Here is a 27,383-nt window from a genome sequence, read left to right as displayed (position 1 = left end):
AAACAGCGCTTTGTCCTTCTCAGACACACTCTTATTTGACAAATTTTATTAAATCCCAAAAGAGGTAAAAAGTGTTCTGTACTTTATACAAGTGCACTAAAATGAACTAAAACAGTAATGCAATTGCAAGCTAAAGCAATATAATTTTTCAAGTCTGCACTTTCTATTCTACTATTATTTCTATTTGTCTGCTTGTGTGTGATTCTTAAATTCACACAGTCAGTGTCACTAAATGCGAGTCTAACTTATGCCAGTTATTAAGTGCAAAGACTTCAAACAGACCTGAGGATGGATCCACAAACACAACGCAGAATCAGATCAGTTTGTTTATTAAACACTTGATTAACTGTTTAATACATTAAAACATCTGAATGAGCTTCATTTGCGTTGTCAAAAACAGACTGTGGTACTGTGAGCTTATATTGTCTTCAAACCCAACATTCAATCTCTGATAGCGGAGAAGAAAGAAGTGAACACACATCTGTACCTGCTGAAAATGTTTGGGCCCTCACTCCGGCCTCATGAGGTGAACGTGAAGCAAAGAATCCCTTTAATTGAATGAGTCATTTAAGCTTAAGTATAAAACCGACAACAGCACAATGTGGACTATGGTGGTGAAATACATTCTTTCAGAGCCTTGCTTTTGAAACCAAAGTTGTGCTATTTAAAGGTAGGGTCTGTACACCGATTGTCAATAGAACAGAAGAAGAGACTTGATGACCACCAGCTGTGATGGGCAGCAAAATAAAATCTCAAGGCAAATGCTTTCAGGCTTATTGTTGAGCAGTCAGTGAACTATGACCACACAGAACTCCTTCAACACTTTACAAAAATACACGACACATTTCTAGACCATGTGAAGTGGAACATTTGTCACATCTGCCTCCCTTCTGCATATTTCTGTTTCACGAAACCCTTCTGAGACCATAATCGATCCCTGTCCACTTTACAAACTGCCTTCAGACAAACACGTAACATTTTCCATTTCCTTTATCAGAATCACAACCCTTTAACCAGATCATTTTACAAACACAGTAAAAAGAACAAATACCAAGTTGAAAAGTTCAGGTAGGCGAGTTTTTAATTAAAGAAAAACAGAAAATTTGAACCCACGCTGAGTGTAGACATTAACTCTTAAAGTCTAATGGCATCTCTACAGGAGGCTAATGAAAAATCTTGATTCCAGAATTGCTAATGTCTGCAGTGATTTTTGCCATGTTACCAGCTGAAAGAATATTGAAAGCTATGGGACACCCCAGTAACTCACTCGATAGCGCTCGACCGCAGCGGCCAGGGTTTGAATCCAGCCCAGGCCCTTTGCTGCATGGCATCCCCTCATTCTCTCCCCCAACCTTCCTGTTCCTGTTCTCTCTCACAGTTGCTGTCACAGTAAAGGCCAAAATAGCCTTAAAAAGTAGTTTTTTTATTTAGGGTCCCTTATATAAAGTATATAAAACCCTACCAACAAAATATTGATCAATATTACACAATCAGTAATACAAACGATATATTATGTGGCATCATTCAACAACATGAGAGTTTTGAGATCAGCAAATAAGACAAAATGTCATGAATGTTTATCAGAGTCAACCAGAGATTATCACCGATGTCTGAGAAGCTCTAAAATATTCTGTAACAGTTTTATACCAATGTTGGTGCAGAAAGCATATAGAAACAAAGACTGGTTAAGGCCCAAATCGACTTTACTTCTGAAACGGTTTGTCAGATAATACATTCCTATGAGTCAATAGACTCAAGAAGTGCTTTGGATTAAGAGCTAATGCTACATAAGCACAGATTTACAGGAATCATGCATTTCACTGCTTACAACACCAAACCACACTGAGAAACACCAATGACATGTCCACTGAAGAACTCACTATAGGACATGTATGGAGGCAGTTTGATAAGACAGATTAAATTCAACCTCTTGGTAATAAAAACTTCCCACCACTTTGCAGCACTTGTGCTAAATATTTTTGTTTAGTAATAATTTCACTTCAGGACTAAATTTAGTACAACAAGGCAGTGTTGTTTTGTCTAAAACATACAGACACATACTGTATGAGCACTATGAGCATCATTTATCCATGCTCTCTTTTAAATAATTATAGTTGGATCTTTTCATGCTAGTATGCCTGAGCACATGATGGCACTGTCTATAAACATACATTTAATTCAGATGTTATTTTGGAGGCTAATGATGTACAAATCCAATTATATAAACCTCAAGCTTGCTTTTAATCCAGCAAATTTTCAGATCTAGACTAGATTAGATCTAGATTTTTCTTCTAAGTTTCATTTTATCCAAATTCCAAAAAATAAAACCTTTAAATGTTCCTCATTTCCCTGTAGTTGTATCTAGCCAATCATAGTTTCAGGTTTTTTTCAGTACATTGGAGATTAATTAAATTTAGTTTGTGGTCTTCAGAGTTGAAAAACAAGATCTTTCTGGAATCTGATAATTGATGGATTACGCTGTCAACTGGTTTGTGAGGGGGTATTGATTTTTCCTCTGTAGAAAGTAGCTGCAATGAAAATTACTTACAAAGTGCCCCTATATTGGAAATGGAAGTTGTTGTTAATGATCAACACAAATTAAGCTTTTTTCCAATCTATCTGCATGACAGACTTCTTCACTAGGAATGAGTGAGCAGATGTGGGTTTTGGTGATTTGAGGGAAATGACTCTTCCATATTAAATTATCCAATATTTGGAATGTGCGGTTGATATACAGACGTCATATTTCAAATAAATACATGATACCATGTATAGATTTTACTGCACTGCCTTCAGGGGCCAGCAGGAGATTATTATTTCTTATTAGTTTCAAATTGGGGATGTCAGATTGTATACTCACAAGATACATTTACATTCAATTCAAAATCCCAATGTTATTCCAAAAAAGAAAACTTTTGTCACCTAAGTGCTTTTGTCAATTAAAACAACTGTTTAATAGTTCAAGTGCTCATATTGTCATTCTACTCTTTAATATTCTACTTTTTACTACTGTTGACTACTCAATAAAGCTTGTTTGCATAACATGGCTCTAATTATAGTTTAGGACTTATTTGGCATTGACACTGGTATAAAACATACCTACTGTTTTAATTTTAGGTCAATAAATGTTACACTTCTTAGAAATATTTTCTAAAGGTGTTTCAGAACTGAACTCAATAGTAAATATAACATACAATATTTACTCTCTCTTTTTCTCTTAAACAAGCTCTTACAAATGATGACAAATAATGACTTCTTGTATCATTATGGAAGTATAGGGTCTGTATCATATCAGGCATCATCTTAAAAAAACTAAAAACTAAAAGATACTAAAGAGATCAAGGGAAGTTAATTTTTTTTTTTTTTTTTTAAATACAGTCACCGAGCTGTTCTCAGTGCTGTAGCAGTTTTAGTTTGCAGATTAAAGGTGGAGTAAGCAATTCTAAACCAATACATAGTTAATCTGGCACATGTTAGTGGATAGTGTCAATTTAAGGATTACCAGGGAAAGGCGCAGGAGCAGTCTACCCTTCTTTTGCCACCTGTCTGTTCAGAGTTTTTGAATGGGATTGATTGGGACTGCAGATGAGAGACCGGCGGTGAAGGTGCGTGCATGGAAGAAATGTTCACGGGAAGCGTTGTGACGCTGGCATACACTCCACAACATGATCGCACTGTCAGTACAGCAGCAGGAGAGTAGTGAGTATCGCTGTCTGGAGCTGGTTTGCAGGCTATGGGAAACTGCGTCGTCTTCTCTGCATGTTAGCTTTGCAGCAGTTTGCCGTCTCGTTGTTTACTCTGTATCATGATACTGGTCCATACAACGTGCAAAAGGTTTTATAACCACAAGGATCTAAAAATACAGGTTTGCTAGCGGATTGGATTTATCTGGATTGATGCATAATTTGAAATGCTATGCCAGGTAACATTACCTTCCTTGTTAGCTTAGCTACAATCCTACATAGTCCTCTCTAAAACAAACTAAACAACTATCACTCACTAGTTTGTGTTTTAGATGCTTGGATGTTTGGAAGTGTTTGTGTGCGTGTCGTTTGTGTGCGTGTCGTTTGTTTGACGACGTCTTATATTACAAGGTTTGTTTTGCTTCAGCTATGAGACAGAGTATCCACTTCCACAGGGGGCAGAGCTTCTGCAGGGACACTGAAGGGAGGGGTGTATTTGTTTTGCCGTTGAGCTCAGATATCAAGTCTTTCTCCAGCATTGCTTACTCTACCTTTAATGAGGCTTCATCCTGTAAACACAATTTTTTCTAAAGCAGGGCCTCTTCGTTTGTTTGTGCATAAAGTTTTTGTAACTTTTCTATATATACGTTGTGCCTGTTAATGTCATATGCAGTTTATTACTGCACCTTTATATGTACACTTACACGTTTCTAGCAGCTATGTATGAATCTACCTGGGCATTCACAGTTGTGAATTTGCCAGTGCAGGGTTTTTCACATGACAAGGGTAGAAATTTGTATTTTTTTCTATTTAACATGGTGTTTCCCAAGCAAGGAAAGAAACATTTAAACACTCTGAAACCAAAGACTTGTGATTTACTGTTTGTAGTAGTATAAATGCGCTCCCTCTCCGTGTCTGCCTGTCCTTCCCAGCAGAGGGCAGTGTTGAGCCGTCAGGAGCTTCAGTCCCTGGTTGGAAACTAACTGGGGGAGAGGTCAATGTTCTTTTCTCTTACAGTTTCAGCTTGTACTTCCTCATCTCCACGTTCTAATGATAAAAATTGTGTCTCACATCCTTTGACATGTTCAGCAACAGATTCATGAAGCAGTTCAGGTTGAAAACTCAAACAAAAAACAGGGAATTTGGGTTTTCTTACTCCACACATAAAGTCGTAATACTGACAGTCACAATGAGGCAGCTGGATCACCATCTATAGAAGTGGTGGCTCCTGCACTTTCCCTCTGTAGTGCATGTGCCTCGAAATTCAAAGAAAAACTAGAACAACCTGTGTGTTTTAGCCACAGGTTGAATCATTTACTTGACTCAATTACCCATATTCCTGAACACATACAGTTTCTCAGTCATCCACCTCGTTCAAACAACGTTGGAACAGCGAGAGTGCGAGTTGCGTATCAAGTTGTCTACGTTCTCCGTGTGGTTTTGAGGTCACGTATTAAACCCTCTCGTCCCCAACATAATTATTATACTGCTCTTCTACGAGGCCTTCTCTTGTAGCTGGTCTCAAACTTATACCTCCTCCATCACTTCCATGACGATTGTCCTGGGTCCAGTTAAGATGAGGTTGCTGACGGTCCGGTAGTCATGAGAGAGGACGTTCAGTCCGTTCACCGACACCACAAACTGACACACCTGGAGAAGAAAAGACAGAGAGAAGAGAGCTGCTTGATTTGATTTGATTCAAATTTCATGCCAGCAGTTATAATGTCAAGAGTGAGGTGGGGTTCGAGGTGATGGAGAGAATATGTAGAGACACGAGGAGAAAGAAATAAAGGGACACTCCACAGTAAAGTCTCATTGCCTGTAGGCTTGAAGGTACTGTAGCTGTTAAAGTCAATCGTTGCCTGTTTTCGGTGCTATGAGAAGGCAAGGGTGAGATGTATTCGTCAATGTTGCGATTCGAATGTTATGACCATATGGTTCAGTGCTGGAGGAGAATTATATTTAAATGTTTCTATTGATTAAGTTGTGGCTCTGGGCCGTTATTTGAATCAACTGTAAAGCTGGTTGCTCTTTCACAGCCCAAGTCAGAGGGTGAGTGTTTCATTCTCAAAAGATAAATATTTCATGCATTATTCCTTAGTCTAGTGTTTTGGTTTTTTTATTAAGTTATTTTTCTGGCTTTTTATGCCTTCATTCTAGCTGCAGTGTGAGAGAGAGAGAGAGAGATGACATGCAGCAAAGGGCCACGGGTCGGAGTCGAACCTGGGTCGCGGCGGTAAGGACTAAGCCTCAATGATTCGCCCTACCAGGTGAGCCACCTCTAGAAGTCTATAGTTGAGTTATTCTTTATGCCTGCACTTGATTATGGAGATTTTCTTTACTGTCATTTTTACCCCATTATTACTTCAGCAGTTACAACTTGTCCGACAGAGTGTTATTTTATGCTTTGTGCTGGTTATGTGATTGACAAATGTTGCCTCTCATCAATAAGGCCGCATGATTAAATCTAACTATTAATTTGTCACAGTTCAGCTAGTAAAGACTGACGACAGCTGCAAAAGAGCATCTTTCAAGACTTCAGGTTGGCATTTGATTGTTTTTTTGGGTGGAGTTTTCCTTTTAACACCATAGATCTGCAATCACAGTGCAGCTAATAAACCCCAACAAATTTAACCTAACAGAGGAGGCGGCAGTGAGCCAAGGTGAGAAATTGCAACAGGGTCATAACTCCAACAGTAAACACTGATAGTGCGAACTGACATGAGATGGTAAGTGCAGCTAAATTACACCAGATACAACATGACAGCCATGCTCCAATCACTCCCCCGTCACGCCTGATCCCACCTCCCTTATCGCTATTTAACCACCACTCCAACTCGGCAGCTGATAAAAAAAAAAAAATAAAAACCACAAGAGCTGTATTCTAGCTGTTTCCCCTTACAACATGATGCTGCTGTTCTTACTGCTGCTGCTGTGGTTTGGGTTTTTTGCAAGCCATTACAGTATCACACTCACACATGCAAGCGCACTCTCACTTCACTGGCCCCCTAAAGTCTTCCAAAAGCTCTGCAAGATGCCAAAAAAAATGATATATGATGGATGTCAGAAAGAACAAGAGAACATAGTTATTCTGATTCTTATATTGCCTATAAATCATCTGCAGGCGTAGACTGCTGAGTGAGGATGGAAGAAAAACTTTACAGCTGTGTTTCATGTGCCTCAGGTGCAGAAAACATCACACATACAGAATCATCTCACAGGGAGCAACTGTTCATACCTTGCCTGTTCCTTACATAAACTGGTGTTACATACGAAACAGAGAGTAGTGAAAACATGCAAACAGTTACTATTTTTGGTCATTTTCACAGAAATTGCTTCTAAATGTATTTTTCCGGTGCTCCTAAATGTTACAGGAAACGAGATCAAAATAGGCAGAGGGAATGAGTGGAAAGAGAGATTAAGAGTGATAGAGGGAAGGAAAAAAAAAAAACCCCAGGCTGTTAATCCTGTGCTGCAGAGGAATTTCAGCCTCTCACTGTAATCACATCTAAACCTCTGCAGCCTATATCGCGCTGCTTCACATAAGTCAAAGTACTGTCCATCATGCGCCTCTGGACACGCTCTCTCTTCCTCTCCTTCTATTCATTCCTCTCTCCCCATTCCACCTTTCTTTCAACCTCTTTAACTCCCTCCCAACACCTCCCCCCTTCTTTCTCTCCCACCGATGCTTCTCTCCTTTCAGTCCGTGGGGTTGTTAGTCTTGGCAGGGGCCCAGTTGGACTGAATGGCTCCTTGCACTCGGAGGGTTAAAATCGCTCTCACACAGAGAAAGGAAAGAGATAGAATCCGGCATGAAGAGAACACGTAGAGAGAGAATAAACATCACATGTGAGGAGTCCACACTGAGATATTTCACTTACATGCAGTGATAACAGCTGTGTGTTATGTAGAGTCGCTCTTTAAAAACAAAGTACCGGCGAGTGACGACGCAAGGCTACGTTTGAATTCTTGTTACTTGAGGAATCAGAAAGCCAGAGAAACAATAACTGAGTGGCTTGGACCCACACACTGGAAGGCTCCCTGGTTGGTTTGGTGTTTAAACGATATCAGTGTGAAGCTACAGCCAGGGGATGGGTAGCGTAGTTTTGCTTCGCACAAAGATTGGAAGCAGGGGGAAAAACTTACCCTGCCTCTATCCAAAGCTAACAGGGCAACATTTACCAGGCGCAGTGGAGACGCAGGCATCTGTGTTTTCAATATGTGTCATTTTCTCATTTGTTTCTTTTACCTAATCTAAAAATAAGACTGATTCATAAAACTGGTTGTGTTGGGGCTAGATTCAAGGGTAGACATTTTTACCATTAGCGTTAGTTGCACATATTCATATTTTTTTGGCAGAAACTTGACTTGTTCATCTTTGGATTTTCTGCGTTGCATTATGAAACTAGGCAAAACAAGCAATATTAAATGTTACAAGATCATATTTATTAGGATTTACATGAGCCATGTATTTACATTTCTATCTACTGTAAATATGTTTTATGTAAACAACTGACAGCAGGCATGTGAGAAATCAAACTGTAATGATCACCTGGGCAACGAATCAGACATTACGATCCCCTAAAACTGAACAACAAATTAGTCAGGGGGTATAAATCAGGCTTAATCCACACGGTGTCTGCCTGGTTTACAGCTCACTAATTGACACACTATATCTTCATCTTCAAATGTAAAAACGACAAGTTGTGGCTTTACAGAGAGTTCGATGTGGGACTATTTCTTGGCCAGGAGCAGTGATTTCCAGGAGTCTGCTAGTTGCCTGGCAACTTCTGAGTGAAGAGAAGACTCCAGGAGAATCTCAGCAAGAAAGCAAATAAGCCAATATCAATATTTTCCAAAATGTGATAGTATTTCATCAGGCCATTAGATATCTATGTTTTGCACTCTGAAGTGTTCATAATTGTGTGTAACCAATCCGTAATTGTGCAGAATCAATATATTCATAGACAGAACTAAATCTCCTGCATATAAATGATCTTATTACAATTCAATTCTTGATTCATCTGACCTTTAAAATCTTCTCATGTCTAAATGTTCGAAATCTTTTAAATGGAGGTTAAGACACTTGACATATATATCTATGTGGGCCAAATACTGTATCAGAACATACTGTTCAGTTCACACACGTAATGGTGTGCAAACATGCAGCACAGAATAGACAAATGGACGCAAAGTGAGACAAACATGAGACACCCTGCTCTACCTGCGGCCTTATAAAAGTGCATTAGAAGTGGCTCTAAGAGTGATGTATTGCACAGTTACATAAGTGCTCAAATCCATTATGGTCAGGACAGTGCTGATGTGTATGTCCGAGTGTGGTGGAAAAAAAGAGGCACAGAGAGACGGAGAAGCAGTGTTTGAGAGCATGTGTGTTTGATGAGAAGCGAGAAGAGCTTGGTGATGAGTTCAATGGGTGTAAGTTTCTCCTCTGGCCTTTTGCCTGGACCGCAGTGCCAGCACCTTACAACACAGCATTGCCTCCACTAGATTGTGTTACTGCCTAATTACACATCAATAAAACTACTCAGGTGAGGTGGAACGAGACTAATTTTCTAGGAGCTGCAGGGAGTGCAATGAATTCCTTACAAGAATTTAATCTACAATGATGATACTGTTAGAATCTGATATCTCTAACATAATATTCTGGTTTTGTCTCGTTTTTATGGCCCTGATGGTTGTAAACTTTAGTCACAGCATATAAAAAGTAATGTTACATTCTAAAAACAAACCTCACAATAAAGTTAAAATGACAAGATTTGGAGTAAAACTGTTACATGACGTCCTCGGTGAGCATGTAGGTCACACAATCAGTTCAAGACAGCTCCACTAACTACTCGCACAAAGACATAAACACACACACTTTACAAGTGTGCGGACACTTTTATGACCGACTTTGAACCATGAAACATATTTCCATGGTTAAAAAAACAAAACATGACAGTTGACAGTAACCAGAGCAGAAGTGATATTATTTTGGACTATTTCCTCTTTCAGTGCTCACATTTAAGCTCCTCTACATGTGCGTCCTTCCTCATCCTCCACATTCTTCACTGCTCATTCAGCTCATGTGTCTTCTCTCTGACCTCACACCGAGTTAACATTCGTTACTTAGTCGGCAAAGTTTAATTTTGCTGCCATCATGGTGAGAATACAGCAGCAGCTTGGCTTTTTGTATTTTTCTGTTTTCTCTATACGTAAAAACCCTGTAGTCGTCACCTTTGCATTCCCTTTAAAAACGCCAAGACTAACATTTTAGACACTTAATAGGTGATACTGAAAGCTGTTTTCAACACCTGGGGAAAATGTGCACTGGACATTAGCGATGTTTTATTAATCAATTAAACTAAAACACAGCCAATAGTTTATTATGTGCTTCATAACTTCATGTTTTCTCTTCCAAATTTCTCCTCCAAGTCACATGCTTCGCTGCTCCTCCCTATGGCTCATGCTCCTCGCCCTCTCCATGTTGTGGTTAAACTCGCTATGTTCTGCATTCCCAGGATTCCTTGCTGCAACTCTCCTTACATACCTTCATGCCCGCTGTAGCAGCAAAACCCATCATTGCCCCATTTTCCTCCTTCCTGACTTTGTTCCTCTCACAACACTTTTCCTGCTCTCACAGTTTCTCTCTGCTCCCGTCCCGATCACCCTCCTCATGCGGGATGACGTTACACAAAGCATCTTTCCTAACACCTGTCTCGCACTTCTCTCACAGTCTGCACTTAAATATAACATTATATATTTAAAAGGAAAAGCCTATGTTACTTTGCAACTTAGCCACGGAGCACAGGACGCTCGCTATCTGAAACTTCCAAGGAAAACATCAAGTTTTGATTTTAATCTCTCAGAATTAAATAACAACCGCTCCCTTCTGCACTCATTATATTGCATTGTTGGTCAATAGCCATGAAGGAGAGCAATAGAGCACAGAGGATAAAGACATAGTAATTTCACTGGTAGCACTGAAGCCTCAACAGCTTACATACTGTAACAAACAAAACTACAACACATCCTGTTTTTTTGTTGTGAAGATGTTAATTGCAATTTGTCTTGGAAACATATGGGCATGTTTTTGAAAAGTAGATAACTACTAGCAAAAGAAGGCAGGTTGAAAGAACATGCATGTACCAGTTCAACTTATTACAACACACTCGTAAAAAAAAAAAAAAAAATGTCCCATTTACTATTTTTATGCATGCATCTCACAGATGTAACTCTGCATCAACACTATCAGCCAAGAGCTAGGATTTCTCCTTTGCTCTGCCTCTTTAGCCTGTGCCCCTCCTTACCTCCCTTCATCTAACCTTCAGGCTTCAGTCCATTAACGCTACGGGCGATGACATCTACCCTCCTTTCTTTGGTTCATCCCTTTATCCCATGGGTGAGCTGAGGGAGGAAGCGTACATCTTACCTTCATTCCAGCAGCAGCTGCAGGTCCACCGGGGTCCACAGCCTGGATGTGACAGGGTTTGCTGCCTCGCACCACGAAGCCCCAGCCCACAGCATCGCCCATGATCTGAGGAACACAACGAACATCTGGAATATTAATATGAGGTGAGATACTACTGTTTTTAATGCACATGCGTAGTGTCTAATGCATGTAAGATTAATGTCCGCTGTCTTTAATAATTTTGTGTGGTGTGACGCACATTAAGCACCATTTGGCAAACACACTCAAGAGCAGAGTGAAACAGATGAGCATGTGTGTGTGAATGTGTGTCTCAGAGTTATGCACAGACACATGACTTGAGTACACTCCCTGTGTGATTGTGAGTGTATGTGGATCCATGCCGAAGTAGTCTTTGTTAAAGCTCAGCTCTATCTGTGTGTGTGTGTGTGTGTGTGTGTGTGTGTGTGTGTGTGTGTGTGTGTGTGTGTGTGTGTGTGTCCTACGGTGAATGTCTTCTTTATAAAAGGTCCTCCTGGTGTCTGCAGCTCCTCTGGACTCACTTGTCTCTTCAGAACTGTTGGGCAAAAATATTATTTGCTATCATGACAGTCAGACAGGATCACACATAAAGGCCAACATGCATACACACGGTTACAGAACACGTGTGCAAACGAGCATGAACATACACACACACACACTGAAACACAAAAGAGACACTATACTGTGGGTTAAAATGTGTCTGTATGTGTTTGTGTAAACGTTGCACGTGCTAACAGGCCTGGAGGCTCGCTGCTTCCTGAAACAGTAGAGCTCCTCTTCCCCTCCTCCAACTTCCCCTTACCATTACACACTTCAACATGACCCTACACAAGAGGAGAATGTAATCCAATTAGGTAATTTATGTTTTCAGCTAATTTCACTGCATGAATCTACACATCTACCTTTAATATGCCAATAACAAATGTTTAATTCGCATCTCAAATTCGTTCTTCCACAGTGTGATTATGATTGACACATCACTTGTGGTCTGTGTAGTACTTGATTCTAATCTGATAAGAAACAGGATGATATGGGAGAGACCTTCTTCTCCAGCTGTTTGGCTTCATAAATTCATACCAGAAATTACACAACACACAAAGCTCCTCATTCACTGGGAAACGTTTGTACCATGTCCTTTGAATGTTTTATATTTTTGGTCTCCTTATCTTCCTATCATGTGATACACACAATTACTAAGGTTAATGTTAGGCAGAGGGGAAATACCCTAAGAGTGTGCCTGTGTGTGTGCCTGTGCCTGTGTGTGTGTGTGTGTGTGTGTGTGTGTGTGTGTGTGTGTCTTCCTTTTCCTGTTCATTGTGTACACACATTGTGTGTGTGAGTGCCCATGTTGAGGGGGAGCTCTGCTGGTACAAAGAGACTCCTGTCAAGGACTGTGGTTGGATTGGACACATCAAAAGAAATCTGTCACAGTAGTAACAGACTCACACACACACACACAGCTCAAAGGTGTCACTTCATTCGAATCTCCATTCATAAGTTTAAGCAGTCCATCTCCGCATTATATGAATGAATGATTATCACTTCCTGCATGCAGCACACATCTGCCTTCCACTGTAGTTGGCATCTCCTCAACATTTTCATAAAAGATGAACAATAAATAACTAATTTTAACTGACTTATAAACTAATACAAGGCACCTGAAACAAAATGAAAAAAACTTTTCACACCTCTAATACTTCTTCACATATTACACTCTATGTACAGTTTGTGCATGTCCTTGTCATCGTACCAGATTTGGGGTTGCAGAGGACAGGTGGGCTGCTGCTGAGCGTAGGACTGCTGCTGTAATAACCGCTGCTGCCACAGCTGCTGCTCATGCTGCTCCGACGAACTCCGACCGCCACCTTTATCTCTTTAGTGGGACTCACTGAGACAGACACAGACAGACAGAGGCGTTGGACTAAAACACAAACAGCAGAGAGAGACAGAACTAGAGGGAGAAAATATACTGAGAGCTGATTCTGATAAAAACTGCCTTTCACTTAGAATAAACTAGCTCATTTTATTTTTACATTTTCTTATATTTTTTTAAAAAGAGTTGGCGTTTCACATTTGTTCAACAATTAAAAGTTTGTTTTGTTACCCCTCTTTTCCAGCCATCTCTATTTACCCACTTCATTAAGTCAAAGATGTTCCCCAGAGATCTCTCTCTCTCTCATTGTGGCACTTTATGTCACTTTTACATGTGGCGTACGTTTCCCATAGGAACCACTTTTAAATATGTGATGTTTATGCATTTTTATGAGAACAACACAGGTCTTCAGCAGTAGTACATTCAGACGAAACCTTTTCCTAGTTTCTGAAAATCTAAACCAGGTCCATTTATTACCAAAGTTTGCTGAAGGTGGAGAACTGGATTCTGCGTTGTGCATTTTAGATGTTTTTTCTTTCAGATCACAGTTGAGGATCTAAACAACAGCCCCTGTTCAACCATTTCACAATTATGTAAATACTTTTGTGGAATTTATTACACTCAAAAGAGAAAAACATAAATATCCTCTACCGCAGAGCGCCACAATGACACATTTATGCAGTGTAGACATCTGATCTACGCTGAATAAACCAAAATAAAATTCCCCAGTTGAGCTGAGCTTTCGAAACTCAACAACTTTACTAGTTATTTTTCAGAGGCCAAGTCAACGGGACCATATGATCGACCAACAAAACTCTGCACTTTTCAACATGTTCTCCTGCCTAGCAACACAAATAGCAGATACCCCCAAGGACACCGGTTATCATGAGTATGCGTACGTGAGTCCAAAGACGATTAGGAAAAAGGGGTAAATATGTCACTGTGGGTTTACCTAGAAGACAGAGTCCAAAAACCAAGGGAAGTATTTCAAATTGTATAGAAAAATCTCTTCTATACAAAGAAAAACTGCTTAAACACATGAACACACACTATTATCACATTAAAAGTTTTCTGTGAAATGCCAAAAACAAGTGGAAAAATACCCATCAGAAATTCCTAGAATCCAAGGTGACATCTGCAAGTGTCTGGTTTTGTCTGACCAACAGTCTAAAACCCAAAGACATTTTCATTTACAATGATTTATGAGCAAGAGAAGCAGCAAATCCTCTGATGAGGAGCTGGAGCCAGAGAATGTTTGCTGTTGTTTTTTCATTATTTTTGCTTGAAACAATTAATCAATTATTAAAATAGGTGCGATTTTCCTGTTGACCTGTTAAGACTAATTCATGAAATGTTTCAGCTGTAAAGTTTTCTGTCAGGTTTAAACAGAAGGGCAGGTAACCTCAGAACAGAATTCATACTGACTCTGATGCCTGTTTGGTATAATACAGTATGAGATGGTATTGTACATGTAAGTAATGACTGTACATGCAGTTACTTTGTGTGGCTGTGTTACAGTATTTACCTGACAGGAAGCTGGTGTTGCCTCCATCCGAGTTCTGCTTGCGGAGACAGAAGGGGCTGTCATGGCTCTCAGGGATGCTGCGGCCTCGCTCGTGAAGAAGTTCGATCAGTCGCCGCCGTCGCCGGAAGTTCATCCTGAACTGATAGAGGAGGGGCCCGTCGACAAAGTGATGCTTGTTGGCGACTATTGATGAAAAAAAATGGACATAGAGAGAATAAATAAGTTTTGTAAAGTGGGGGATAAGAGAAGGTAGAAAGCATAAAAGGATTTGAAACTTCATCATATGCAATCATGGATATTCACTGATGTCAGATGTAAAAACAAAATCTTTGCTGTAGTCCTGAACAACCTTAAGACCATCTCTTCTAGATATCTCCTCGTTCAGGAAGTATGCAAAAGCTAGAGAGATGAAAAGCATTATGCGTTATGAAATGCATGCATTTCCATCACTAAAACATGGGCAAAGAACAATTTATAATTGTGAATCAGTCACTCATACCTAAGTCAAATTATTTTAACAACTCCAGTAAGTGAATGTGTAATCCTTTTTTTCCCCCGCAGGCCGGCTGAACTCAAAAGAGCAGCACTAAACAAACTTTCCACTGAGCTGAGATCACCTGTGCTGAACAAACACAAACTGACCACACAGAGCACTGACCTCAGCCGTCTCAGCTGGACGGATAAGACCGGCTGAACCGCAGAGTTACCTGAGCACAATTCTATTTAAATCTATAAGCTTGCTAAATGATTTAAGACTTAAGTTTTTTTTTAAACTTTAAAAGTATTCCCTGATTTCAGAGACAGGAAAAAACAGTACAGACTGGAAAACTGGAAAATAAAATGTTAGGATTCCCAGACACTGGATGAGATATACAGCCTCAATCTGCTAAATCTGCCAACTATCAAACTATTTCTTACAAGCTTGTTTTCATCTGTTGTACCTTTTTAGTTTTTTGTTAACCTTAATCTTTTTCTCGCTTCCTGCAGCATCAAGTCTGTTATTTTCTGATTTTTATCTACTTTGCTGATGATTTATGTCTTTGTATGTGACTTTAGAGAGAAGTTCAAAATGATGGGTTACATAAATAAATTTCAAAAAATTATATTTATCATTATAATTCACACACATAGCACAAGCAGGAAAATCAACTAACCAGCCACATACACCAGAAATCTGCTTATAAACAACGCTCCCTGTCTCATTGGTAAGTTTAATGCGTAAGACTACATTTCCTTTAAACTGATTTCAACCTGGATAATTTTCATGAGAGGCTTAATGATTCATTAAACCCATTCATGCAGTGGAACTAATCAAATTTAAATCAACATTCCCCCTCAAATAAAACAGCCCTTCTTGTGTAGTGCTTTTTATTGTCTCTTGACCTCAGTTTGGCATCTACATCACCAGTTCCACTCAGACTGTATTCAAATCCAACCTCCTTCACTTACTCACTAGTGTTTGCAGATCCAAACACCAACCATGGCTCCTGTTCTGAAGCTTTATTTAAAATGATTTTAAAAACACTGTCACTTCTTACTGCTCATGACTTCTGTTAACATGTTGTGCTAGTAAGCGTGAATAAAGATTTAAATCCAGACTATGTAACTTTTTGAAGACAAAGAAAGTGATAGAAATACACAAGGGTTAATGGCAGTGGCCAATCTGTAGCTGGCCAATAATATCCAACACTGTGAAAGCACATTATGCCAAAAAATGCAAGTTCATTTATCAGCATTGATGCTAATTTACTTAGTTACCATTCATTTATCAGCCTAGAGCATAATAAGAAACACCCAGTGTGTTTCCTTATTGTCAGTTCACGTCCTGTGGGTACAAAGCTATTGTCAGCCTCACAAAGTCCTTTTATCATGAGTGAAAAGACACGGTGCATGATGCTCTACAACTGAAACGCTGTTTCTCTTGTTCAGTTTTAACTGATTTAGGAAAATCTTGCGGCACCAGCAGTCTCAGTTTAAGATTTATAAAGCCTTACCCAGCCTGCTATTGGCCAAATGCCTTTGGCACAACGATACAAAACCCTACTCTGACTGCTTATGAGATTTATATTCTTAATTTGCTTATGCACATTATCTCCAATGTACACGCTGTTTTAAAGCTGTCTCTTTGTGCATGATTCAGATGCATAATGCAGAAAAACAACTGCCAAGCTGTCCCACAGTAAACACACTAACCAAACACAATGTGGATCCATCCAGACTTGCCCCCTATACATTACATGTATGAATGTGTGACCGCTGCCCAGCAGAGCAGAGACCAGGAATGTAGACTAGCTAGTTATCTCATTCTCTGTTCTCTTTACAATGTGCAGAGGGCCTGTAAACACTTTATAAAACAAAATTATTTTTTCATTATCATCCCTAATGTAGCAAAAGGGTGTACAGCAATATACACAGTGAAAAGTCCATAGGTCATCCGTGTAACACTAGTGCAGTTATTTCCAGAGGGAGGATGACACTATGAAGCCTCTGTGAGGCCAGCAGGAAGCAGAGCAGGCTCTGCATTACATTAACTAAGTGAAGTGACAACACACAGCGCTGCAGTGTGTGTGTGTGTGTGTGTGTGTGTGTGTGTGTGTGTGTGTGTGTGTGTGTTGAAGAACACCACATTCCTAGTACCCCAGAGATGCTCAGCTCTATTACAGCTCTTGAGCGAGGAAGTGAGAGAGAGCAGATGGGCCTACTGTGTGACAAGAGGCGATCAGGCAGACGAAGAGAAGCAGGAGCAAAATGAAAAGAAAAAAAAAAAAAAACGGAAAAGAGGGCAGAAATTACTTTCACTCTGCTCTTCATCATATGATAAATCATTTCCTCTCTGTTTAAAACTATTTAAATCAAACATTATGGCAACCATCATGTGCAGCAGGGGTAATTTATGACGTACTTTACATGTAATCCACACCAGAATGGTTCAACATGCCAGCCCCCGGCTGCGTCGACAGCTATGTACATGTTCAATGCTTGTGTTTGAATGAAGCAAAAAAAAAAAAGTACTAAGGCCATGTGACTTCAATCAGACACGGGCGTGTACCACAGACATCAGCATCAAATCAAATCTCATGTCATGTGGTGACCCAACAGAAGCTCATTCAGCATCCAGGTGAATTGTTAAACAAAATGTCAAATGCAAAAACTGTCGCAGTACTCTGGAGAACTGTTTTGAGCCAAAAATGTTTTAACAAACAGCTTAGAAGTCTTACCAGCCAGAAGATAACGACTGTACGCCTTATCGACACAGAGAACCAAAGCATTCATACAGCTGGTGCCAATTATGGCTTAACGAGGGGCTGCAGACACACACTCACACCTGGGATATTAACATGTTTGATTACACCGCACAATAAGCAGAAGCTCTAATGCTCTTTTACAATAAATGAGAAAAGCACTTTACCCTTCAGTTCCTCTTAAACCTCCCAATAAACTAGGAGAGAAATGTGCACTAATACAGAAAATAAAACGTGGTACCCGACTACCTGTTTTCTGATGGCTCTTTCTGTTCACACTGGACAGATAGAAATTTCTTTTGCTCCTCCCTTGTAAACAAGTTGCTGTTGTAAGATTTTCAAGTACTGTAATTAAGTACAATTTTAAGGTACTTGTATTGTGTTTCAATTATTTCCTCCTGTCCACATGACTGTCTGAACATAACAGTATTTTTACATTGTAATATCCAAAACATGTGATCAGTTTGTAAAATAAATAAAAATGATTAAATATGATATTTAACAGATTACAGTACCTTGACCAGCAACACTACAACAATACTGCTTACATGTTGGGCAATGCATTCATGATAATCCAGTGATAAATAATATATAATAATATAGCACTGAAAGAAGCCCATCTGTACAATGTGCACTTTTACTTTTAATGCCTCTGTACTTTTACTTGACATTTTGAATGCAGAACTTTTACATGTACTGGAGTATTTTGACATGTGGTATTAGTACGTTTACTTAAGTAAAGGGTCGGACTACATCTTCCACCAGTGCTAAGACTATAAGCTGAGCCAATCATGTAAAACAAGAGTGCATTTATCACATGTTCACAGATAATATGATCTCTTGCTCCCAGTCCTGCAGCCAGTAGAACCTATTGACCTTTCGAAGCCCGAGACATTCAGGTCACATTTTCTTCTCCACTGTGACACTCTGTACCTCTACTCACTCTTGACCGTAGTCCTGAGACAGGTCAGGTCAAGTCGGGCATAGGAGGTGCAGGAAATCAAGACTGGTGGAAAAACATAATCCCAGCCAGTGTGAGATATAATCAGGGTTAGTTCAGAATGGCTGGGAGCCCACCATGAGCTGGAATGAGTTTTAGGAGAGGATGAGAGTGGGTGCTATACTTACAAAGTTTCCATTTTTAAAGTTTCCAGTTTCCCATTGGAGACTATGTTAACCCATTTTTTGCTTTTAGGTGCGAGGACTAGAGCTATTTTTTAAACAGAAAAGTATAACTAGAATCCAGGTTACATCTATCTACTCATATCTATGGCACTAAAATGGTCAACTGGGTCCCCTCCTTGTTGAAAACTGCTGCAAGCTCAGACTCAACCTTTCTTGACTTTGACAAGGACTTTTTTAAGTGAGTCACAAGGGTGTGTTTCAGTGTGCAGATAGGACTGTAATCATACTATAAGTCAACAACAGTTATCAGATTGCATGACCTAAAAGAGTGGAGGCGCTATAAATGGCAAGGTCCCCAGGTTAAAGAGGAGCTACATCAGAATCAGTCAAGCTGAGTAAAGCTATCTTACAGGATAATGCAGAGGTGAAATGGGACTACTTATAGGGACTGCTACCTTTACTATCACCATGGGTCATTCACAGATCATCAGTCTGTCAATACCAAGACCCCCTGTTAAATGTATGACCCCTGAAGGGGGTTTAATATTAATATTTGACAAGAAAAATTTCAGTAGCTAGGCTGCAGACAATATGAACAGCTGCTCCATCTTCCCTCACCGTGCTGAATGATGCCATGTTCAAGAAGCCTCCGTCCCAGCTGCTCCGTCTCCTCCCTTGTTGCCATCTCCCCCTCCTGTAGCAGCCAGTCAATGAACTCGGAGGCCACCAGCGTCCGCTCGAATGTCCCACCCTCCTCCTCCCTGGTCTGTAAGAGGTTGTTCTCTGTGTTCATCAGCCTGTGGAGAGAAAAGGGAAAACCTTTGTTACTTTAATTGTACATGTCTTTACAACGTTGCATTATAAAAGCAATCTAATAGAAACACAAAGCTTAAAAGTCAGCGGCCTACTCCAATAATTCTGAGGTGAAGTTAGATATTTTATATGATTTTATAAAGGACTATAAATAAATTCAGCAATTGGAATCAATTCAGCTTTTGATTTTGGATAGATTTAGCATATTTATTGCAGTATTTTGTTCTTGTGTTGGCTGTACTGTTGTAGTGTTATATACAGTGTATACCTACCTCATGGAAAAAATTGTCTGCTCATAGAAATGCTTCAACTAATACTCATACAGTAACATAAACCACCATAAAACTGTTTATCTATCCAGTGTTGCTTTCTATATTTTGTAAAATGCCATTATTTTGAAACTTTCTTCAGTGAGAATTTTCGACAGGGAAAATCTGCCAAAGCGGCAGCTCTCTACTCCGCTCTGTAATCTGCTCAGTGAAAATGCACACACGCTGCACTGTACCTCTGTCTGGATTAACATTTCAACCACACAAGTGGAGGCACTGAGAGTGAATCTTAAAACTAAATTAATGGTATTCCTAAACCTAATACACCAAAACTACAGATCAGCCTAGCATGATGACAAGGTAATTACATTGAGAGAAACCCTCTAGATCTGCTTCACTGGCAGAGAATGGAAGTTTGACTTTGTGGATTCAGCTCAGTTGGATGTAAAAGCTCAAACAACAAACTGTCTCACAGTAGTGAATGCTATTTCACATTGCCTCTAGTAACTAGCAAGAAAAAAATATCTCACGCATGCTTGTACTTCCCCCGTTTTATTCATGGATGTGTGTGATCCTGAATAGCCAATAATCAAAGGGTTACATTAAATAAGTGGTGTGATCTCTTGTGGATGGCACCAGGTGACAGACACACACTCAAACAAACAAAAACAGACAAGTACACACATGCACAGAACAAAATTGCTGACTCTCTCTCCCTGTGCTTCTCTGTTAAAAACACATTCACACCCATCACTCTCACCCAAACACTGTCACATGAACTTTCAAACAATACAAACACAGCCCTGCAGTGCTCATAAGAAACAATATGCTTTCTGTGGTACACCCGTACATGTCTAAACATGTGCTACATGAAGTGTACCGTCAAATGGAAAGAAGCGCTCAGCTTTCCACGTCTTTATTGGCTGTGTTTTGTTGGCACCAATTATATTCCCACACATTTTAATGGCTATCAATCATTCACCAAACTATCAGCTCTACACACCTGACAGTTAACAAAGACAGACACATACAATTTATAGATGACAGCAGCTTGTAATTTCATACATCTTATGAACTGAGTCTATGAAAAACTAAAAGTTACAAGATAAAGACACTGAATATTTGTACTAACAGTCACATCCCATAGTTGAGGGAACGTTTCCTGGCCAAGAAACGTTAACAACCACCAGCGTTATTAAACCAGTCCAAACAGGACAGAAAAGAGAGTACTGTCTGCCTGTGTCAACAAACAGATAATCCTTAAAAGCTTATTAATGTGAACCCCAGATGTCTCCAACAGATCAGTCAGACAGTCAAGAGATAAATATGATTCCAGTGAAAAGGTTGATAGACGACGGCTCAAAGTAACAGTTTGGCGTTTTGGGAAATACATTCATTCACTTTCTTGCCGAGACTTAGATGAGAAATGAGATGCCACTCTAAATACAAAGCTGTAAGAAACTTATTATGACCCATAGTTACGTTTTATTGTTAGGCAACTTCCTAACGTAGTAACTATGACAGGAGCAAAGGAGAAAGTCAAGTGATGTAGTATAAAGAGAAACAAAGTCTAAACACAGACAGGAGAAGACTGTTTGTTTCCCATTTCAAATAGTTTGAAACCAAAAGTCAATATTGTTTCTTTTATCCATAATCAGAAAAAAGATAACCAGCCCTGTGCACATAGGTAATTCACACTGTATATAGTAATGACTAATAATGGCTGTGTACGGAGCAGGCAAAATTGTTCAGGCACTGACAAGCCTTCACTTTGTCTATTGGGAGAACATTTAACATCTTATGGGAGGCAGGACATTAGTGGCCAAACCATCAGTGCCCAGAAAGAACAGCTTCTGCTTTGATTAAGCTAAATAGGGATCCTAATATGTGAAATTAAACTAAATGAATCCTAAATCAGGTGCAGCCTCTAAAAAGCCTCCTCTGTGCAAAAAGCCTTGGATTCTTTTGAGTCCTTTCTGCCAGAACCGCCCTCTCAGTGTGGCTCATTTAAACTATGATTGATGATCCAGAGAAAGCTCCAGGACCACAAGAATTACATTAAAGTTGTGACACTGTATTCTTCAAATGTCAGCCCAGAGCTGAGTAAAACATAGACCACCAGATTAAACGTACAGCATTTATGAAAAATGGTCTGAGGTACACACCCAAGACTGGGAGTGTTCTCCGGTCACATAAAGTCAATACACTGCAGAACACAAGTCTTGTTCAGATGACAAATTATGATGGATTAGGAAATTTAGTAGGACAACTGCTATGACCCACATTGGCAGCCAACATCATAATACAAATGTTGAAAGAAGTGAACATAATGTTCCATAAGACCTGCTGCGTACATAATGCTATTTAATCCATTTAAACATGTTAAGTCAACAGATCATGTTATGTTAGCTCAAAGGGATTGACTCAAAGTACTGTAGTCAAAGTTAAGCACAGTGCTTCGAATAATAGCCTATTGAGTATTACATGAGCAGTACAGTAGATTGTGAGACTGTATATACAGTATGTATATAGATCATGAGAACTCAAGTGGGACGAGGCGAGCTGCTGTGACCTGGATATACATTCAGTGTAGTTGTTCAGTCAGCATACCTAACAGCCTGAGCGGTGTCCGTCCACTGAGACGTGGTTGTGGGACAGCCTGGTTTTTCCCTTCTCTCAGACTTGGTCTTGCATAAAGGTGGGGCTCTGGCGACCCACCAACTTTTAAAAACTAAAACATCGGAAAATGACACAGAGGTTTATACAGAAGATTTTCTTTTTTCTTAGGTTTTACCTTTAATTATTTAACACAGAACCTGAGTGATTTCTAAGTGTAGCTGAGGTGGAAGAAATCAGGTTGTACTTTTCTCTAAATCACTTCAAGGAGTGACCAAACAGCACACAAAGAGCCAAAATTAAAATGTCAAACAATGCAAAAATATATTTTCATTTGTTCACCCAAAGAGGCCCAGAGTTCAGTTTTAAAGAGTGTTATGTCTGTAAGACACACTGTGGCATAGTGTGGGTATATTCTGCATGATGATAAGATTTCTTTTTACCCTGTTTATGGTAATTTGCTTGTGGGTTTGGTCTCAGCAGTGGTTGAAGTCTCTGAGGGGAAAATGTTAAAAATGTATGAAAAACAATACTGTACCTAATTCAGAACCCTTATTTAGAAAATTGAGACCAAATTGGTTGCTCTTTCTGCATGACTGATGTCTCAGGGTGTTTATATATGCAAACACATTTCCCCACTTCACCGGCCCTTTTCAGCTGCTTTGTGGAAACCTCACAGCTAAATGGCCCCTAGTGTGTACTTCTGTTAGACAAACTACTCTGCATACATGCACTGTAAACCCAACACGTTCTGAACCTTTATTGACATGACCTTCTCATATCAAACACATTTCATTCATACAGTCCTTAATCTCAATTACAGTCTCCACAGCTTCCTGACAATGACCTCATGGAATAACAAACAGATGATAACATTACTTTGTATGTCAGGACTTTCAGCACAGATGAGCATTATTGTACTTTATGCTACTTCAGCCTAGTGAAAACATAACATGTTCAAATGCCTTTAAGGTAAACTTCCCTTTGTTAATTGCCCTGTGTGCTGGAGTTCATACTGTAATAACCAAAGACATTGCACCAGTCACCAGCTAATCATGTGGAAATGTTAGGATCTGCTCTCAAGCATGGAGAGCAGCTGATATAATTAGCCGGCCATCATCAGTTGTTTATAAGTTTTAGGTTCATCTAAATGAGCAGTGACACAGACGTCTTTTTAATTTATATCTGTGCTATGTTTAGAAATGAAAGGCTGTGTTGCTCTCTCTGATTTAGCGGCATTTATGCATCTGACAGAAAAAAAACAGTGTGATGGATGACTGGTATGCAGAAACACGGTCACCAGTAATGTAAACTATTGGATTTTGGCAGTGAATGGGCTAAAACAGGCAAAACTTTCAAGGACTGTGGTGAGAGACAGACTGCTTGTTGTTTTAAACCGAGGTGTTTTCTAACCTTGAACAGACCCACAGAATCGATAAGCAGCGCTGTCTGTCTCTTTCACTCTCTCACAGGCACTGAAGTACACACTGATGCAGCAAATGTTGATGCACAAACACACAAAGACTTGACAGGGGAGAAGGACCTGCAAAGATTGTATTTGAACTTTTGAAGTCATTCAGCAAATAGTGTGAATAAAACTAAATATTCACTAAGACGATAGTGAAGAAAGTTGACTGAAGTAACTTAGTCAACTAAGACTGACTTGGAAAATACAATGTTTGGCTAAAGGTTTGATTCCTTATTAATCATATTTAATTTCAAACTGAACAGAAGTGGACTAGAGAAGTAATTGATGTGCCTTTCAGCAAGGCACATAAACCACAGCTGGACAGAAAACAGGAAAGACTGTTGGTATAAATGTTAGTGAGTGTAAGACAGGGCAATGTCAGTGAATCTACCCAAGATAAATAAAGCTTAAATAAATAATAAATTTAATAAATTAATCATCTTTTCATATGATATGAGCATGACTAAATCATTTACACAATTCGACCACAATCTCCAACAACACACACACAGTCTTTTTTTTGTACAGAACACAACAGCTTTACTCCCCTCCCTTTCACACATCCGGCCACCTCTTTGTCACATAAGCAAACTATATTTCTGTACCTCTCTTAACACATACACAGTGACACTCTCATTTAAACAGAGACCTATTTTTCATATCTTTTTCTTTGACACCCCCCACACACACACACAAACACACACAGCAGTTGCATAAGAGGAAGAAATAGTCCAAGGGGAGACATCTGTCGTCTCAGCTCTCAAAGCTATGTGTTTATGTAATCACCATGGTGCAGCCCAGGACACACACATACACACAAACGCATGCACACAAACACCCCTCAAGCTTGCTCTGGTGGTTGTTTGCTTGTGAACTAGAGTTGCTTCACAATTACTCTTACAGCACAAGTAATAGTCCAGCAGCATAAAAAAAACAGCCATCTCCCAGTCTCTAGTGCCTCAGAGCAAAGGGCAAATATCTCCCATCCAGGAGGGATTGCTGTTTGTGCTGCTTGCTTTCATAATTGTACACCAACATATGATTTGGCTCTTTGGTAAGAGGTTTGCAAAGATTCAACTCAATTTCAGCACTTTCCAAACAAATTCAATTGACATTCCAATGCAAGTTTTAGTCCTGAGTGGGACTTGAACTTACTGTACACATACTGCGCAAAGTCTGACTACCCAACAGTACAACATCTAGTTTTTCCATTGGAAAAATAAACAGGTCTCTCACATTGATCTCTCATGCTGTCGATTGTCAATTCAACATATGCAAAGTTCAATAAACAAACCGGAGGAAGACATTTCAAACAGTTGTTGTGACAGAAGTTCCTAGGCAACATGGTTAGACAATGTTTTACAGACTGTTTACTTGTGCGTGTGCATGTGCATGTGTGTGTGTGTGTGTGTGTGTGTGTGTGTGTGTGTGTGTGTGTGTGTAGGTGTGTGGTGTGTGTGTGTGTGTGTGTGTGTTAAATTCAAAATTGTAGAGATGCCACTAATATAGCACCAGAAAGATTGTTTCTATAGAAACAATTAGTCTCATCACTATTGGGAAAAACAGCATCATGGGTACAATGCTGATGACAAACAAAAACATTCCCATTAGTAGTGTCCTTTGCCCTCCTCTATGCTATGAGTCATCTCTTGTCAAAATACTTCCAACACCCCCTTGTTTCTCACTTCCTGCTGACTGTTATCATGGTCAGAAACCAGTTAAGCTCAATACTATGCACTCTAAACAAAAAATATCTTCTAAAATATGAGTGGTGGTAGCATTTCTGACATACTCTATCAGTATGCTGTGGAGAATGCCAGTGACTCTCACAAAGGAAAACAAAGAGGAAGGCAGGAAATACACACGGTATGTGCCACAGCCTGCCAAGTGGCCAAGAAGCTCCAAAAGTTCAGGCAGCATCAGATAATGCGGTGATAGTTCACTGTTCATTAGGTCAGCATGCTTCACCAGTACCTTCTTTGAGGAGATAAGCTTTATATCACGCAAACAATCATCATTTATATCAGTGCATCACAGTAAAACCCGGAGAGAGATGTTTTTCATAGCTCATGGCTATTTTAAGCTTGTATGCATTTCTTTGCTATCAATTATGAAAAACATCATGCAACTGTGTGTTGACCAAGTTAAGTCTGTAAGTTTTTATCAACTGAAGCACAATAGCTGTGAATCAACAGCTACTAATGTTTTCAAAACATCAGAAACAGTTATGCATTATTTTAAAGTCTTTATGCTAAGCTAAGCTAACCGATCACTGGCTTCAACTTCATGATTACCGTACAGACACGAGAGCAGTGTCAATCTTCTCATGTATTCCTTGGCAAGAAAACTAATAAGCATACTTCCCAAAATGTCAAACTTCTGCTTTAAAAGGGGCTATTTGTACATTTTCTCTGCAACTGAATGTGCGTTCTTAACGGGAGCGGGTGGTGGTGATTGTTGCTTGACAAGAGCTTCGGCCATCATTGCATTTACCAGACGAGAAGTTATAATACACCCTCTAAGCAACGCTACGTCTTCCAGGCAGACTGGAGGCTACAGTGAGTCACAACATGGGGCAGGGCTAGCTGGTTAGCATGCTAACTTCAGTAGAGGAAAAGATTGGTGTTGCTTTCTGCCGGAGACAGCTTGTGGTGAGTACAGGAATGAAGTTTGATGCTGAACTCGCAATGTTTCTTCTATACTGGTAAGTAGACAGTTGTTTATGCTAACGTTGGCCATGTAGCAAAAGCAAAATTTACAAATAGCTCCTTTAAAGCTACTCACTGATAAGTTGAAAGAGAAAGTGAACCAAAAATGTATTCATTCAACAGGAATCAGCGGGTTTGTCTGTGTTGTTGTGTTTTAGGTTTGTGTTTGTGTGCGCAAACATACTTCTCATATATCCTCTGGCCCCTCATGAAGACCTTGGCCTCACTGTCCAACGGGAACGTACCGTCGTCCTTACGGAAGCGGTAAAACAACTTCAAGTCTTTGAACTCCCGGTGCTCGTCACACACTGAAAAAAAACACATGCACAGAAAACAAAAAAGTTTTTCAGTTTGTTTCAGTTTAAAGGGCTTATCACCTGTAGGAATTACATACTGTATACTGTTGAAAGAAACATGGATAATCTAGACTGAGCAGTAAGTTTGTTATCAACTTCTTGACCTAAGTTCCCGACACAGAGAAAGACACAGATGGACTCAGGCGGAGCTACAGGCAGCCTTAATGTTTCCTGTTGGACTGTGTCCTGATATTTTAGTATCATGACCAACATACAGAGACTTAAATTATAAGACTCAAAAAAGATAAAAACCTG

The 27,383-nt window shown here is 39.7% G+C and overlaps 1 protein-coding gene across 2 annotated transcripts in view; it reads right to left on the bottom strand.

The window, feature by feature from the left end:
* Positions 1 to 313: 313 nt before the first annotated feature.
* The window catches only part of deptor (DEP domain containing MTOR-interacting protein), a 32,509-nt gene continuing 5,439 nt past the window's right edge, over positions 314 to 27,383 (bottom strand). For both annotated transcript variants that reach the window (XM_023419740.2, XM_023419741.2), the window contains exons 4-10: positions 26,957 to 27,080; positions 19,517 to 19,695; positions 14,532 to 14,714; positions 12,884 to 13,021; positions 11,598 to 11,668; positions 11,116 to 11,220; positions 314 to 5,333 (exon numbers count right to left, since the gene is read on the bottom strand). In XM_023419740.2, the coding sequence (XP_023275508.1) occupies positions 5,211 to 5,333; positions 11,116 to 11,220; positions 11,598 to 11,668; positions 12,884 to 13,021; positions 14,532 to 14,714; positions 19,517 to 19,695; positions 26,957 to 27,080 (923 nt within the window). In that variant the 3' untranslated portion in view covers positions 314 to 5,210. The remainder of the gene's footprint in view (positions 5,334 to 11,115; positions 11,221 to 11,597; positions 11,669 to 12,883; positions 13,022 to 14,531; positions 14,715 to 19,516; positions 19,696 to 26,956; positions 27,081 to 27,383) is intronic.

This window comes from Seriola lalandi, unplaced genomic scaffold (genome assembly GCF_002814215.2).
Source record: "Seriola lalandi dorsalis isolate HSWRI2012SDOR001 ecotype SW California unplaced genomic scaffold, Sedor1 jcf7180002054609, whole genome shotgun sequence".
NCBI classification, from domain to species: domain Eukaryota; kingdom Metazoa; phylum Chordata; class Actinopteri; order Carangiformes; family Carangidae; genus Seriola; species Seriola lalandi.
Note: the sequence above shows the minus strand (reverse complement) of the source record. Positions and strands in the feature narration are given on the sequence as shown.